The 18,444-nt window shown below is 38.5% G+C and overlaps 1 protein-coding gene across 3 annotated transcripts; it reads right to left on the reverse strand.

Annotated features, from left to right (window-relative positions):
* Positions 1–287: 287 nt before the first annotated feature.
* On the reverse strand, positions 288–14,655 carry LOC137979078 (glutaminyl-peptide cyclotransferase-like). Of its 3 annotated transcripts, XR_011118257.1 has the most exons (8): positions 13,461–13,673; positions 13,192–13,347; positions 10,252–10,590; positions 8,958–9,119; positions 6,924–7,023; positions 5,260–5,382; positions 2,381–2,714; positions 288–2,260 (listed from the first exon to the last, which is right to left on the reverse strand). XR_011118257.1 is itself a non-coding variant. In XM_068826249.1 (7 exons), the coding sequence occupies exons 1-7, from the start codon at positions 14,386–14,388 to the stop codon at positions 2,560–2,562; spliced, it is 1,104 nt and encodes a 367-aa protein (XP_068682350.1). In that variant the 5' UTR covers positions 14,389–14,655; the 3' UTR covers positions 288–2,559. The 3 variants fall into 3 exon arrangements, 2 of the variants coding, with proteins under 2 accessions (XP_068682350.1, XP_068682349.1); XM_068826249.1 differs by lacking the exon at positions 13,461–13,673 and adding an exon at positions 14,320–14,655 and having other exon boundaries at positions 288–2,714; XM_068826248.1 differs by having other exon boundaries at positions 288–2,714.
* Positions 14,656–18,444: the final 3,789 nt, after the last annotated feature.

An 18,444-nucleotide genomic window follows, 5' to 3' on the forward strand; every position in this document is an offset into this window, starting at 1 on the left:
AAAATTTCATTTGACTTGCGTTAATTTGATGATTTCAGTTTACAGTGTCCAGGCCCCAATTAGCGCTCCAGCGCTAGAAGACTAGTCACTTAAATAAAGCTTCTTTCTTTCGGGGATTATCTGGTATAACCAGTTCAAATTGGCAGAGATAGCACATTATGCAATGCACATTCAATAGTCAGTATGACTGACTGATCAGAAAACTAGAGCCTTGTGCTAATCGCGCAAAAAATGTAAACAAAAGATTTTGGGGGTCTTGAAAGACTGCACAGGCCGTGACACTTGCAGTCGCTCATCTCCTTTATTTTATAATTCTGCACTATAGATCATAATTTTACATTTTTTACAAAATTTTTGTTCGATAATAGCTTATACATTGGCATTTTAAGCCTTAAATTTCCATTCGAATCAATGGTTTCACTATTTGAGATGAATTTATGAAGTAGGAAACGGCTGCGAGTTGATCATGTAAGCAAGCCGGGCGGATAGAAACATAGACACAGATAGAACTTAATTAAAACCTCTCGTAAGTGTCCAAAAAGATAAGATTTGTGGAGCAAAAACTGCATGTACCTCAGACCTTTTCGTCTTAAGGTGCTTTCCATGACATAACTGATCAGCCAGATCGAGCATTTGGAAGGACTAACCCTACAACGTCTTTAAATTATCACAGTTTGAGGATAATGTACACTCCTCCAGAAAAATGCGTGGGTTTATCATGCAAGTGTTCCTTCAAATTGTTGCATTTTCCTTGCAAACTGATGGATCTGGCAGGCCAGTTCTGACAAAAGGAAAGCGCCCTTTATTCAATTGTTACAAAATGCAATACGTAAAACAAAACCAAAATATTCTTTTTCATTTATTTGATCCTGAATAGACCTAATCGGCTAACTCAATGTTGAACACAATTCAAACCCTTTGGGAATAAAACGTTTTGTTCCAGGTATTTCCATGGCATTTAAATATGAATCCTACATTATCATGCAAATACTATATACAAAGAATCTTAATCCCGGGAGATCTGAATTGGGTACAACATTGAGTTAGCCGATTAGGTCTATTGTCTTCAGTTGCCCAGCATGAATGCAGAGCAATAATATTAAAAATAGCAAAAATTTGGCCATATATTAACTCATAACATTGCAATATCTTCGTCAATTAAATTTATCTATATAGCAGCATGGAAAAGTGACGTGCTACCCAAGTAACCCCCGCTATCATCCAATTACGGCTAATTGTTTAGACTGACTTTCTTTCAATTTACTCGCAACAGGTGTTTGCATCAGAGGATGTGTGACTCTTTTAAGATCACCAAATTCGACCACTTACATTTTCCTTTTGTGGAAATAAGAAAAACAATTTTATCAATCACGAACCCAGGCTCTCTTCTATCTGGAAGGGTTACGTTTTTGAAAACGTTGGCCGTGTAGCACTTTATACTGATTTCGACGTACAGAATTAACTATTGTACGATCATGTGAAGGGCTGTTTTCTGCCCATGTAAACCATGTGAGCGTTAGCCCTACTAATAGAATTGGGCCCACATTAGGACAGAGAAAACCTCTGACCAGGGTGGGAATTGAACCCACGACCTTCGGGTTAGATCACCGCTGCTCTACCGACTGCGCTACAAGGAAAGACGGGAGCAAATTGTGGGAATTGAAGCTGTCAAATTCAAGGCAATGAATATGTACAAGTACAATCTGTATTGCAGCGCTTGGGTCCGAGGTTGCCCAGATGCCTCATAAAACAAGGTGGGGGTATAAAACACAGGTCAGTGTACATGTCACTGTGCTGCAGATAAATAAACAACACCAAAAGTGTCTCCTAGCCCTAATCACTGTACAAAAATGTTGTTTCAGGCCTTGGGGAAACTCTTGGCTTAGCTGTTCGTCAGTGGAGCTGGGACTTGTAGTCCTGACGTGTGGAATGTTACCTGTGTTTTAGACCCGCCTCACTTTACAATCTCCAACGAAAAAGATGGCATTTATTGTTCATGATGCTTTACTTGTTTCACTTATTCAACCTGGTTTGAAGCTGGTTGAGAAACTCGAACACAAACCCTTACTTTGCCAACCTGAATTGTTAAGTTCTAAAATAATTCTTCGTTGTTTGTCTCTGCTTGTTAAAAGCATGCCTTAGATAAAATACTTTTTAAATGTAAAATGGAATAAAAGATAAAAAATAGAAAATAGTAATTAATTATTGGAGAACATGCACAATCTTATCAACAGACCATTTTCGAATTCTCACGGCTGGACTGGATCTAGCATGAAATGGAGGCTAATGCAGGCAAATCTTTTCAAATGCAAATTAATTTTCCCGCATTAGCCTCCATTTCATGCTAGATCCAGTCCAACCGTTAGAATACGAAACTGGCCTATTCTTTGATTGCACGTGATGTCACGGCAGCCATGTTGGTGGAAAGAAAAATAGCGAAGTCTTTTGGGAATTTGACTTTATCATTATGCAAAACTTAAACTACATTTTTCTATTGTTTTAGCACCATCATGGCCGTCTTATCACGTGAGTGCAAGCAAAGAATGTTATGTGAATAAATTACTCTACTGTAAGAGCAAAGTACTCTACAACAAAAACTTGTAATATCTTCAGCAAGTCTTTTACAACCCTTCCGCTAATAGCTGGTTCATCATCGCAAGGCTTGTGCCAACAAGAGGGAAAGGGCAAAGAAATCAGATGGAGAATTTTGACACCTGAAAACAACAATAACAAAAACATGTCCAGGCACATTAACCTCTGAATAGACCTTACTCATAAATGGAATGACGGTCACATTTATAATTCTTTTGTCCACGTGCAAATTAGCCCACCAAGCCTCCTTTTAGAGCAAGAATTCTTTTCAATTCACTGTATGGTATCGAGGCTTGGTAGGCTAAGTTGCCACAGAAGCACGTGACCTTGAAGCGTGTAACTTGCAAATCTTTTCCTTGGAACAAAGCTGGGGATTTTAAGACACCAATTGTATGCCCAAATATGGACAAAAATAAGATCGAGGCTGAACGCGCGGGAAAATGCGCGAGCTTCGTTACAGCCAAATAAGGAAACTTTTAAATTACCGTGCTTATTCGGCTATAAGCTGAGACCAGGAACCCATGACCCGGAGCCTACAACTCTACTGTGTTCGTGTAACGGCGTTTTTACAGACCGATTTATTTTTAGATTGAATTTCCCACGAACGAGACTCCCACAGGAGCCTGATGACCAATTACAAGAAATTAAGCTGACGTCATAGGGTCACCAAACCGGAACTGCCTTTTGACCTAAGTCGCGGGAAGGGCTAGTCTAAAAATAAACCTACTTGTGAAAACGCCGTTTCACAGACGCTGTATGGAAGTTGCACGCTCCAGATGAGCTCCTGCCGAGACCCCAAACTTCTTATTCAAAAAATCAACTTGATTGACACGAATTGCAAATGCATAATACCCGGCTATAAGCCGAGACCCATTATCAACTATGGAATTTTCGTAATTTAAAATACAACTTAATTAATTACTAGCATCCAAAAGTGAAGATATTTCTTGCAGATAAAGTTACAAATCTCCAACACTGCTGTACTATAGATTTAGGGTTTAGTTATAGTTAAGGACGGTGCCTACTGTTGTTATTGCGCATACGTTCTGCGCATCTCGAGATACTCGGATTTCCTATGGGTAGTGCTTATTAATACAGGGATATTTTTGCGTGGTTCAAAACTATGCAGTGAAAGCAGAACGTAGCAAGTGCTCTTGGTATCCAAAATGAAAATTGGGGGTAACCATGCATTTTTCAGAGATAATTAAGCTTCAACTTGGAAATAAACGCCATACATTGCTTCGCATTTTATACCCTTTTACAAATATTGCTAATTAATTTCTTTCCGAAAATGCGGGGTTACCCCCAATTTTCTTTTTGGGTTTCAATAACACTTGTTAAGATCTGCTTTTCCAGCATATTCAGTAAACCGCACAAAAATACCTTTGAATTAGTAGGCACCGTCCTTAAACTCGAAAGAGAGGAGTGATCCCCACAATAATTTATCAATTAAATTGTCTCTGACAGATAACTAAAACATTCGGGTGGCTTCAAAGCGATTCGAACCCAATTGACCGCTGGGATATCGGTGTACATGATGCTCTACCAACTGCGCCACTCTGGTGGGAGCAGGTAAATTGCAGGAGCCGGTTCCTTAAAGGTGTAATAACTCTATTCCAGGGATGAATGTGCCGGAATAAGACACATTAATTTTATCCCTTGAATAGAGTTAAAACACCTTTCAAGGAACCGGCCCCAGGTTAATTTGTTGAGCTCATCTGTTCCCACGATGGACTTGATGAATCAAATAAATGAATATTTAAAGTATTCATTTATTTTCATAGACAAAATGGAGAAAGGATCCTCTGCTTATCTGGACAATTTAAGCAATTGTCTCTCAATGTTAAGTAGCAGTATGACATTATCCACTCCAGCACACTATTGAAGTAGAGCGCAATTTTGGCAAAGTGTTTACCCAATTCCTCTGTAGGCAGTCTAGTGTATGTTTTATCGACTGCCACTGATTTATTAAGTATTCATTATGTACTCATATATTGTAGTCTATATATATGTATTGTGTACTTTGTAATAAAGACTGTCTGATTCCCATTGTGTAACTGCATTGGGTAGTGGTTTAGGTTTGGGGGAAAGAAATTTAGTAGTATTAACGAAGTTGAAAAGAGTAAATTGACCATCACAGGAGCGTTAATTATCACCTGACAGTGTGTGAAACACAGAACATAATGCTGTTATTGTTACTTATTCCAAGCTCCTTCATAAGATGAAGTATGGCTATTGGTCACGACGCTCAAAACCTACTATATTACATATTTTTGTTTCCTTATATTTCAGCCACGTTGGCTGCTAGTTTTTTTTACGTCAATAAACTATCTATCTATCTATCTATCTATCTATCTATCTATCTATCTATCTATCTATCTACCTATCTATCTATCCATCTATGTTCCAGTATATGGCAATGCCTCAATGCACTTAAATAGCTTGTAATGAATGAAACATAGCAGTACCGAAGTTCTGTACTGCATGCTATGATACCCCAATTCACTCTGATCAAGCACTAACAAGTAAACAAACAATTACAAATACATGTACTATCCCACAGATCAGATCACATTGAACTGACTTTTAGCTCACATCAGACATTGCCTAAATTATATAAAGCAGCATTAAAAATTTTTAAAGTATCAATACTAATTTATTTATTACCTTTTTCATAAAATGGTATATGATCATCTTCCACCCTGAATGCTCCATTCATTAAACCATGAACAAAATATGGCCTTGTGTGGGTTGTGTCCTCAATATGATTGGTGCTCATTAAACGTCGTTCTAATAAACAAGTGACAGTTACTCAGTACCTTGTTCAAAAAGGCGGGTCTAAAACACAGGTAGATATTATTCTAATATCAACTTGCAGTTCTTAAAACAGCATGATGATATCATAGTGATACGAGACAATATGCTTCCGAACCACTGTCATTTGATTGTTAGACTCAGAGAGATATTTGGATTCAAAGGACTGTTTCTTCCCCAAGCTGTCTGAAAGGTTTTTCTCCAAAACCTAGTAAAGCTGAAACTGGAATACAACTGAGTTCATACCCTCTGTAAAGTCCGCTACGAGCCTAGAAGGCCCACCAGGCTGGCACTTACAGTATCTCCGGTTTCTGGAGCATGAAGCGACTAGGAGTATTTCTACTTCCCCCTGGATGGGATGCTAGTCCATCACAGGGTTACCCCCAGCATTTTCGCCGGTACCCATTTATACACCTGGGTGAAGAGAGGCACTGTGAGAGTAAAGTGTCTTGCCCAAGAACACAACACAATGTCCCTGGCCAGGACCCGAACCCGGACCACTCGATCAGGAGTCGAGCACACTGACCATGAGGCCACCGCGCCTCCCACTCATACCCTCTAAAGCCAATACTATTTTGACTTGAATGAAACTGATTTCCATCATCTTCCCTATAATGATGATGATGATGATGATGATTATGAAGTTCATTCAAGTGTCCACTGTGTATTTACCATTAGAGCATTAATTGGGGACATAGTAAAGAAAACCACAATATGAACTCAAATCAAATGGTAAGTTGGTTGCTGAAGAGAGGGGAAAACCGGAGTACCTGGAGAAAAACCTATGGGAGCAGACAAGAGAACTAACAAACTCATACTACATATGACGCCAAGGCTGGGAGTCGAACCCAGGTCACATTGGTTTGAGGCAAGTGGTCTTACCACTGCCCCATCCGTTCTCTCTATTACCAGTGTCATTCTCGTCAATCTACTGAAATTAACTTAATTTCTTAAATGTTAATGACGATGATAACGTAGGTTGGAAGTGTTCGTCAGTGCTGTCATTAATCATAAATGATGTAGTAAACTGTCTGAAAGTATTTCTATTATTTTCTTTAAGACTGCAATAATTATTCGGAACATCAAAGTTTACATTTCCTATATATTAAGGCCTTTTACTCATCTTGATTTTGTTAGCTTTGCAGGACAGTGCTCAAAAATAGTGGTCGTCTGGAAGATAACAAGAAAGTTTACTGGGTGACCAGTTTTGGGTAAAATATACAGCCTTGCTGCCCAAGGAAAATGGACGAACAATCGAGCCAAATATAGAAAATGAAACAGTGCCCGATAGTACTCTGAAGAAATAATATTATTAATTTGCAACAGCTGAGCAAATTCCGATGTTCTGAATAAGAATATTATATGTGTAGCTTTTACAAAACAATGTCGTTTAGGAAAATGCAGCAGACAACATCACAAGCCTGTAGGCGATGGAAATTGATGATACCATTTTGAAAATGCAAAAACTTGAACACAAACTTCGACAAAAAACCACAGGCACACAAAAAAATCCTCACCTATGACTTCCAGTCTTTCAAATAAATCATTTGTCTCATTGAAAGTGTTAAAAAATGAAACACCTTGTGAACCAATAAGATCCAAAAGTACCATGGCATTCTGATCACAAGAGATAAGAGCAAAATAAAATAAAATTATTATTATTATTAATGACAAAGAGCTCTCATTGCAGGCATAATAATTTGACTAGACCAAGTGTCTTACAACAGCACAAAACACTGAGCTTATGTTAACACAATAGGCCTTGTGGCATTGCATGGTGACGTCATAAGCTCAAAAATTCACCACCAAGCACTGTTTGCACAAACTGATTCACATCATCTGGGCATGCAATACTGCTCGTACGTGGGTTTTCTTTGGACATTACTAAACCACAAAACAGCGACATGAAACAACACGTATGACCCCACCATACATTGAATACTATCCAACAAACTAACCCATATTCAATGTATGGTGTTTTGGTGTTTCATCTAGGATTCAGCTCAAGCTAAAATTTACAAGTTTTACTTTCAAATTCAAGGCATGGTGGTGAAATCAGCTGGTCAGACACACATAAAGGCTATTTTGTTTGCATTAGTTATAACGGTGCAATCTCACAGGCATTTGCAATATGCTAAGGACACTACAAAGAATACGAACCATTGTTTGCCAAAAAAAGTACATTGCAGGTTTTCGTTATCATAAAAAGAAAAAAATCCTGCCCTGTGCCTTGTTCTGTTATAAGGTATGCAAGGAAGTCACAAGAGAATGAAACTGATTTGCAAATAAACACTGCAGGTCAGAGTTTCACACTATACCAGGAGGGTGTAAACTGCAGGTTGCAGATCACTGTTTCACTAAAGCTAAAACAACCCAATCCTTTACTGCTAACAATAGGCCTAAACACTATGCTTTAGATAATGTTGAAGCCTATGGTTAGCATTTTTGTAAAGGACTGGACTGTTTCAGTTATAGTAAAACAATGACCTGCAACCCAAACTTTACACCATCCATCAGCTACCAGTGGTGAGAGCTTCTCAATATCTATATAGAAATGGAGATTTGATGAGATTTATAGCATTGTTAATAGAGCTACATGCAACAAAAGTGCTAGAACAGGTTGCAAAATTGGTGAGACACTCCCTTAAAAAACACCTTTTCTAGCTCTCATTACCTGTCAGATTCCAAGCTTTTCAACTCCCCCCCCCCCCCCCTATTGCCCACCCTTTCAATGACGACTGTTCAAGTTCAGTGACAAGGGGGAAGTGGGGATGCAGTGTGTGAGATAGTAGGTAAATAATATTAATAACGCCCTAAGAAAGTGAAATGTCTCCATTACTTTGGCAACTTATTGTGCCTCATACATACTAATAGTTTCAAACCAGCTGCATTTACGTTTCCGAATGCACTTGCATTAATCCATTTCAAACTATCGTGTTTGACGCGAGTTAACACCTGCACTGTATGAGCTGAATTTCCACAAGCCTTTTGATGTATACAGCATGCATCCCAGAATATTTGGAGTACTCTGTACTAATTCATGTCTTTATATAGACCAAAATAAAACAGTTGAATGAATTCTTCATTGAGTCATGAAAACAAACTCCTCTTGCTTTGAGCAAATTAGGATGTGGGTCTTTCTTCTGAGAAGAGAATGTATTTACGTACATGTACAGTGCAGCAGATAACCTCCCCAAAACCTGCTCAATTACCGTAGTTTTTTTCAGTATGATCACATGAGCTTTGTAGGAAACTTAATACAAAGATTTTCAAAACCCCATTCAAACTCTGTTGACAGAGGTACAGTATTTCAATTACAGAGGTACGATTTCTCACAGCAACTTTGGAGCCTGAACATAATTTTATTTTTACCAAAAAGGCAAAAAAGCACCCTGCTGCAAAATTAGTATGGGAAAATTTCAAGGAGGTGACGTGGAAGTAACATTGAAAAGGGGTTAATACTTCTAGGCGGTACTGTACCTTCTAGCGATTCAATATTATTACACCCTGATGACAACTAAGGTTGTTGGTTCAATGCCTGCATGACTTACTATGGTACTAAGCATTGTACTGTTTGTGGAGCCTGGTGGGTGACTTTGGTTGTACCATATGTCTGCAAGATGTCTTGATCCATAAAGAGAGTCAGTGCTTGTCCACTCAACAAATGCCTCCTCTCCATCAAAGAACACCATTTGTAATGTCACATCTGACTGCTATTGGCAGTGAAAAAAAAAAAGCACGTGATTGAGGAATTTAACTGGAACTTACCACGGGACAGTCTTGCACATATAATGAGTCTGAAGGGGTACGTTTTCTTTTTAAGCATTGGCCGTGTAGTACTTTTATTTCAACAGAAATTTTATTTGAATGTGATTTTAAGAGCTATCTTCATTCCCATGTAATCCATCTGGCCCCAGTTGTTTAAACGATGCATAGCGCTCTTCACGAGATAAATCACTATCCACCAGATAAACACTGGCACTTAAAACCAATAATTGAGTTATCCAGTGGATGGTGATTTACCTGACGGATAGCACTATCCATCGTTTCAACAACTGGGACCTGATTGTTGGCCCTAGTAATGGAACTGAGCCCCCAAAAATTCTGCTTTGTGCGAACATTTCAGTTACCAGGGCTAATTCTTAAACAGCTTATCATGGGAATAAAGATAGCACTTAAAATTACACTCAAACGCATCTTTCCACTTGACTGGTTAACCCACAGACTTCTCAGGCGCCCTAGGACATCTCCAGTTGACAAGTAAAATTGTCTTGTATTAGACGAGTAACATCTGTTAAGTCTCACTCACAGGAGTCCATGGGTTAATTTCTTCAATGGATGGCAAAAAGTAGCCGACTTCTCTGAGTGAATTCAAGTAAAAGGTAAAGTCTCTGCTACGAGCCTAGAGAGGCCCATCAGGCAGGCGCTTATCTCCGGTTTCTGTAGCGTGAGGCAACTAGGAGTATTTCTACTCCACCGTGGATGGGATGCTAGTCCATCGCAGGGTTATCCCCAGCATTTTCGCCAGTACCCATTTATACACCTGGGTGGAGAGAGGCACCGCGAGAATAAAGTGTCCTGGCCAAGAACACAACAGAATGTGCCCAGCCAGGGCCTAAACCCGGACCACTCGATCTGGAGTCCAGGACTCTAACCATGAGGCCACCACGCCTCCCACCAAGTAGCCAATGCTTTTTTTTCAGCTGTCCATACTCATTAAAGCCACAGCTCCTGCATAAGCTGTTTTGAACCTGAATCTGATTGACAAATACAGTAGCTATGTTTTAAAAGTGGCATTTATTACCTTTCTAGTTAGGATAATTATGTAAATGCTATTATCCATACCTCATCATCATCATTATTGTCATCATCATCAAAAGCACCATTTTTCCTGTTCATTTGCAGCTGCTGCTTCCTTGCTGCAAATAATGGTGTCACTACCTTGGCAATTTCAATCAACATTGCACACGGCATTGCAGAGTCTGTAGCACCAAGAAAGTACCCGTTGCTATTTTCTGGAAAGTATTTGGAATCGTAGTGTGCAGCTAAGATAAGTCTCCGTTTGGCATTGGGATTGAGTGTGGCAATGATGTTTGTGAATCGCTTTGGCCCATAAGGTGTATTATCATCAAACTCATCAAGGGAAACTGTCCAGTCTAGATCTTCAAAGTTTTTCTTTATAAACTGCAAAAAGAATCATAATAAAAATTTTGATAAAATAATATGAACAATGGAGTATACATAAATACAAGTACTTATGTTATAATTCAATAAATAATCATGATAACAATAATAATAATAATAATAATAATTCAAACATCTGGTATCATCCGTAAAGCCATGGATTTCTAAGCTTATGGTGCTAATTGGGATAATGGTACTGGTGCATCAGCAAGAAAAATAATAATAATAATAATAATAATAATAATAATAATAATAACAATTAAAAAAATAAAGATGAGCAATTTTACATTTCTTCATTTTGCAAAATTAATACTAGCATTCTTTACCTTGAGCAAGACCTATTGCACAATATGTGTGACAAAAAAACATTCTTGCAAAATCATACCCATTAAACAGCCCCTGAAAGTCGAAAGATAATATTTTTTTCCAGATTAAATCAATTTGCAGCTGTAGCTTCCCCATTTTCTGGAATGTCAATGCCTCTGGTATTATTATGCATTACTTAGTAACTGTGGCAAGATATAGAAGTTATTGAACTAGCGTGAGGTCCATACTGGGAAAATATTGGTCAAGCTCCTTTTTTTGCAAGTCTATTTCAAGCCCAGTCCATAAAGTTGCAAAAAAGCAAGGCCAATATTTTCTCAGTATCCATGGACCGAACAAGCTACGTTCAGTAAGGTTTTCATTGTATTGGCTCTCTTGCACAGGGTTTTCTATTCCTTGAGTCTTGCCTCTTCACCTGCTTCTGTTAACAGTTCAGGAAACTGGAAGTCCAACCTGACTAAATAAAAACACTTCTCAAATTTTTCTCAAATTTCAAATTGAAACGCTTATTTTGCTGAACATTGAAGAAAACACACCATTTTGTTCGCAAGATGAAAGTTCATAAGCACTTTCAACGCATTTTTTGGCAAATTATGAGCCTGGACTCAAGTTAAACCATTTTCATTAAAATACCCTAAGCTCGAAATTTTTAAAAAAGATGCAAGGTATAGTCACAAATTAAATTGCATCATTTGTAAAAGTAGGGACAATCACTGCAATGAAGTTGTACAAAACAAAATATGAGCCCGCAATACGTTTGTGCAAAAACCCGCTCGAAATGGGTGGTCGAGGAAATGGATCGTGCTTCAACCACATTACAATTTTGCTCCATATCTCCAAACTGAAACAAAATTCATGATGATCGAGAAACAGAACATTTTTTTTCATCGCTTTATTTATTTTTACGCTAGCAAAAGTTTCGGCAAAGTGCCAATTGCTAACCCTTTTGTGTCCCTTCCCCCCCCCCCCCCTCCCAGGCAAAGCCCTGGCATTTGAACTTTTGAAGATTGGATGGTTCAAATTCCTGCCCCCTAAGGCCACAATGGTGTTCAAATGTCCTACCCTATCGTTGGATTTGTCTGTCATACCCTACTAAAGAACAATCATTGTCGGCTCCTCTTGTCTTTAATAAAGACCTTTTGAAGACCTTTTTTGTAAGCCAATCGCTCACAAATGCTACATCTCTTCCTTTAAACTCTTCATCTCGTCGAAACACGTGTATTACAGCTGTGAGCAACTTCGGCGCCCGAAAAAATCATCAATTTAAAACCTGACACTTCTGCTTCAATTTTCCCCACCCCACGCAGGTATGGTCAAATTCTCCACTCCCCGGGCAGAGAAGATAGTTAAATGCCCGGGGTTTGCCCAGGGGGTGGGAATGTTGAAGTTTCGATTTTTTAACAGTGAAAGCTGGTCGCAAAGTGGCGACTCCTCCAGATATCTTAATCGCAAGGGGGGAAAAAATTCAGTCGCATGGTTCACCATAATCATGAAAATACAATGGACGGGCCTAATTATTAGTTCTGTAAATTGTTTAAATTTCCGCATAATCAAAGAATGTTTACACATTCATAATATGGCCAAAACTTCCGCATTATGCTTAAATTTTTTTCCGCATCCTATCAGAAGCCCAGTGTAAATATACTAATAGTGCTGTTATGAAAGCATCAAATTTATGTGCATGTGCGGGAAATACCACGTATTCTCGAAAAAAAATCAAATGTGATGCACAGCTTGTAAAAAATTTGTTTTGTACCACTATGAAACACGCGGGTTACAGCAGTCTACGCTAACAATAAAAATCATTTTATAAGAAAAAGATATCACATTTCCCGATAAAAAACAAAATCTATCTCCTACATTTTTTCCAATTAACGAAATACGTATTTGTCAACATTTTTAACAATAATATGGCGACTTAAATCTATGCGGTTTGAGTGAACTCTTCACAAATATCAAGTTTTGTAAGTTCCAAAGTTAAGGCTTCCGGTACTTACGACCGAATGAAATATGAAAAGCAATTAAATTTGTCTCATAGCGCCGAAACAAAAGAGGTTAAAAAATCACACGAAAACCCAAGAAGTTAAGAACGCCGTAATATGATGCTTATCAGCCATTCCTGTAAAAATTCATGGAACCCAGCAATACAATCAAAATATTGAGAAAGTATTTTCAAAGCCGAGGTAAATCAATTCAACCAGCATTTATTCGGAGACTGTAAGCTGTTTACAGGGATGAGTTAAAGTAATAAAGAAGGTTCGCCTTTATTTTTCTTACCATTTTGACCTTGTGATGTCCATTTGTTCCAGGTACACGAACGCGTAAAATCGGACGAAAAATATCATAGTAAAAGGACTGATAATCCGTTCTTTGGGCCAAGTCGTTAAGTTTGGATTCCGCTAGCGTTCTTTTCAACGGATGATCAGAAAGCCTCTATCAAAAATAAGGAAGAAATCACAAAACAAATATGCGAGGGATTATGACAGATGAAGGTTTATATTACAACCAATACATCGATTGATTCAGCGACATCAAAACCTACTTACTTTGGCGTCCGAACGACCGAGCGAAAGAATCTCAAAGAAGAAGAGAGTTAAGAACGGTGACAGCTTCATCCTCCTTCCTTCGATCGACCACGAGGGCTTGCAGATTTACACTTAATCAAGAAACCAGCTGCCTTTCCATTTTATGCCATTTAAGTTAATTGAGCGAACTTTATCTTTATGTCACTTATCTCATTTGCGCGGAAGCGCGCGGTTGTGGAGTATTTAACCGCTGACCGATCATTTTTTCGAAAGCAAGCACGCGGGCGCAAATTTTTTAGCGATTCAGCAGTATCGGAAATGACTTGATGACTGAGATAAAGGATCAGAGCTTACTATCTTCAACTTTATTTTGTATTTACAAATTGTGGAGAACAAAAAAAGCATCTCAAGTTTTCAGAGTGCCTGCGACACGCATGTATGCTAAGGAAAGAAAGTTCTTTTTTGACTGAATGTAAATTCGAAGGGCGACTGGTGTGTTGCAATATCAGACATTCAAGATGGGTCCCACACATTGTTTATGGGTTTGTGGTTTAAAAACTAGGAACCAAAGAACTTCAGCTTTTTCAAGGACACTGAAAACAAAATTTAAAAATCCAACAAATATTGCTGCCTGTATTGTTGTCCAAAAGTGGACGAAAAATATCCCTCGTAAAAGGATTACGGCAGTGCAATCGTTGTTTTGGGTCATCTCGTTGAGCTTCTATTCTGAGAGGGGGTTCTTTCAACTCAATTGAATGATCAGGAATCAGACTAGGAATCGTCTTTCCAATAAAAGGTAAATCTCAAAATATAATGATAGATGAGGTTACAACCAATATGTCGATTCATTCAGACATATATGAAAAATTAACCTACTTACTTTAGTGTCCGTTCGACGCAGCGAAACAATCTCAAAGAAGACGAGAATTAAGACCACTGTCAGCTTCATCCTTCTTCCAACGGTCGACAACGAAGGCTTGTGGGTTCGTTGAAGATCAAGCTAATCAGCTTATGATTAAGAAAATAATTTTGTACTGACGTGCTTTGACCTCCTCTTGCGAAGATCAACGGAAATTGAAATTTGTGTTTATCAATCGCGGCCCTACTTATCTCGAGATTTTTACTTTCATCAGTCAAATATTCGATATCGATGCTGCAAAAATACTCGGGTTGCGTTTTCGATGCTTTTGGCTCCTGCTGTAGACATGAAAATTATCATTTTCATTTTGCAAGCCCAGCTGCGCAATTTAAGTCCAGGTTGATGTATTACAGTACAAACAAGTACAGTAAACAGAAATTTGTAAACTGATAAGTTCATTTCGCGAAGACTCATCGATCCTAGAGTCTTAAATCAATTAAGGCAAAATTTGACATAAAAAAATGATAAAGTAGAAAAATCATCTGAAGCGAGACATGGATAACACCTACTCGCAAAAATTCCAGTCCAAAGCGATTCGAAGAGCAACATGAATTTCGCTTATGTATTTTAATCAAAATCGGCATCTTATTCAGTATATTAACATAATCGTCATATCACATATTGAATACCCGGCTTGAAATGACCGTACATCTCGAGGGCTAGAGTGTTTGAGACTTATCGTTAACTACTGGTCCTTCTTCGTTAAAACTTTGCTTGTCAACGGTTTAATTTTCTTAACGATATGGAAGTGCTTTCCAATTTGAATGCGGTAAAACACAAAACAAGGTAATGCCTGTGTCCTACAACAACAGAAACACAGGTAAATTGAAAGCAATTTCATCGGCAGCCAACTTGTCAGAGCTTGTCAGAGCAGGTTCTTAGCTTGCCTCTGATTGGTTAAGAAAAGTTAAAAGCTTGAGTCGAAATTTTTATGGCAATCATCAAGTATAGCAATATAAAAACCAAGCCAAGAGAAATTACTTTTATCACTCGAGGAAGGAATTTAAATAAATTAAATAAACCGAAGATGTCTTGTCTCTGTGAAAAAGTCTAATCGAAAACACGTGTAATTCTCTATGATTCGTTTAAAAACACAAAGACATCATTACATCTCACCCCCTCCTCTGTTTCGGAAACTCGTTGAAAACACCTATTTGTAATCAGTGTTTCTGATCAACAGGATATCATATATACGCTAGATTACAGTCCATGTTTTCCCTCTCGTTCTCCGGTTGAACAGCTTTGAACGAAATAACCCGCTTTCTCTCAGTTAATACTTCTTGTGGTTAAAATGATATATTCTGACAGCAATCTGACACTTAAAGGAAAACTAAAAAACGCTAGTAAAGTGAAAGAAAATATATTTTTATGAAAAAAAATAAAAAGAAAAATTGCCCCTTGATTTGAGTTTCCCGAAGCATATCTTTATAAGCGGTCCCCAGCCGCTGCCATCTCAGAGGACAGTCAAAAGTGGAAAGAAAACATGGAGCATGGCGAGAAATATTAAGTTATGTTGTTTCCCTTGAGCACCATTTTTCCCTCAGATTTTCGAGCATCAAATCTTGAAGCATTTATTAAATCATCAGAATGCACTAAAGTAAGGAAAGGTGGTCGAATACGATCTCGCCGACTTTCTCGCCATTTGCAGCTGTCAACCGAAGATTAGAGACTGAAAACCTTGTTTCTCAACTCACAGGCTCTAGTGACAGTCCGGGAGGAAAAAAAAAGTCTCGAAAAGTCGTTAAACTAAGTGTAGTCCCAAAATCTTTCCTCTGTCTGCAACGAACGAAAATTCTTATCTTGGCTCTACTACTGTAGGATGCGCCGAAAACATATAAAGTAAATTGAATTCTGATGTTACTGATGTAACTTCGGAAAGACAGTGTTTCGTTAAATCGGACTTCTACTGCAATTACTAAAACTAAAACAGCTAACTGTAAACTCATAGTTAAATTATTTCCTTAAAATTCCATTTTTTTATTTTTATTTTGTCAGCATCAGACGCCAAACTTCAGTAATCTTTTCGTGTCCCCGGAAAAAATATTGCTTTTCAGCGGAACCTGAAATTTCCCGCTCAGTATGAGGCCTCGAAACCCAACACCAGACTCGTTAAAATTAATTAATAGCTAACATTTTCATTTTTATTTTTAAATTTTTTTTGTTTCATTCAGTGAGTGTGAGTTTTTTTTTGGCAAAACTCTCCTCTCTTTCAACACGAAAGCGAACCCTTTGTTTCATATTAGGAGCCCCGCCATGATGCAATTCCATTAACACTTATTTTCTCCCCAGTAAAAATAAAGGGGGCCAGTCCAAACAACGAAGATGATAACTATAGTGTATTCCTTCAGTTTTCTGTCTTTACGTCGCTATTTGCGATCGAGCCCAACGTCAAAATTATCTATCTGTAAGTGGTTTGTCTTATAACATCCTTGGACTGCCTGTACCATGTTTGGCGAATAATTTTTGTTTATTTTAACTTTTCGTGTTTATCCTAGTAGGAATACGCATTTTATTTTTGCATTACTTGGACCTTTTTTTTTTAAAATAACCTGTCAAACGATCCTATGACAATCGAGAAAGCAGGTGGCAATATAGAGACGGAGAAATGGCATGTTTTCGCCAACTGAATCAAAGAGCGTGTACGATGAAAGACTCTTCCAGAGCGTGCTCGCCACAGCTAGGTTAATTATTTGTCGAGGCACTAAAAATTAAGGACTTTTGAGTGGCCATATTTCGCAAGACCTGATTTTCGTCATTTTCGGCTGAAAACGAAAATAACACGCCGCTTTATTTTTCAGAAAAATGAATTTTTGTGCCAGTGCGACGAGCCAACGCGCGAGGCAGCTGGCATTGAGCAGCCAGCTCAGTGCAAACTACATGTATGACACTTGAAAACGATTGGTCCTGATCTGACCCAAGAACTGTGAATCCCAGAAAGGACAAAAACGCTGGTTGGAAAAAACATGTTCTTGGGCTAATACTCTTGCAAATAAGATATGTTATTTTCCAACTGGGAGGCAGGTCGCTTGATAGCGGATGCATGCCGCAGTAAGCGACTTACAAACTGAACGTTTCAAAGAGAAATATTTTTATTTGAATGTTGTTCCCAAGCCTCTTGTCTAAAAAAATGAAACTTATTTTTGTATGTAAATGGATCGATCGATGTCATAAAAATGGACGGGACCTGTATTACATGAGGTGAGCCGAGCCCAGCTTGGGCTCACTGATTTAGAATCATGTGTCGTAACAACAACAACAACAACAACAACAACAACAACAGGTGGAAAGACGTTTGTTGTTATTAAAATTCACCATTCTACAATTTAAAGAAGCCTTAAGGTTTGCTATCATATACATCGCTTTCTTAATTTAAAACATAAAAAGCTGCGTGGGCTGTCTCAGAGAACGCGATTCAAGGCCGGTTTACACGGTGCGACTTGTCGGCCCGATTTTTGTCGGCGGCTTTGAAAAAAATCGGGCCGACACAAAAAAATCTGTCAGTCGCACTCACACGGAAAAATATCCGCCCGGTTGGCCAGGATCCCCGGAGGGGGCACTTTAGGAATTCCTGGGTGGGGATGTGCCACTGGGACCCTGGAACCCTTAGCCTATACCAGAGCTAGTTCAGCTGAATTTTGCTACCCTATACTAGAGTAAATAAACTCCCACCGATTTCCGTCTAAATTCCAATTCTTGACAGTTAATAACATCCAGAGGTCTTTCATGATAGCCATTTATTGACACTGTCGAGGCTGAGTTACGTAAACTTAAATTTTGCCGATTTGATTTTTTTATATTCTTGAGTGTGATTTTCTGGTTTCCTTAGTCTTGATAAAATCTTCAACCAACTGGTCAGTTTCATGAAAAATGATACCCTATTCTAGACCGAAAGGCTATGATTTATATATTCTATACTAGAGTAAACTGCTTGAAAACCATACCCTTCACAGCGGCACATACCTATATAGTCCATATATGGCAGTACACCCCCCGGGCCAGGATCCCGGCATCGTAATGCCGGCCTGATCCCAGCTAATCATGTAATCGCAAACTTTATTTTTGATATTTTTCTCAGAGGTGCCGGGA

Source organism: Montipora foliosa, chromosome 12 (genome assembly GCF_036669935.1).
Source record: "Montipora foliosa isolate CH-2021 chromosome 12, ASM3666993v2, whole genome shotgun sequence".
In the NCBI taxonomy this organism is placed as follows: domain Eukaryota; kingdom Metazoa; phylum Cnidaria; class Anthozoa; order Scleractinia; family Acroporidae; genus Montipora; species Montipora foliosa.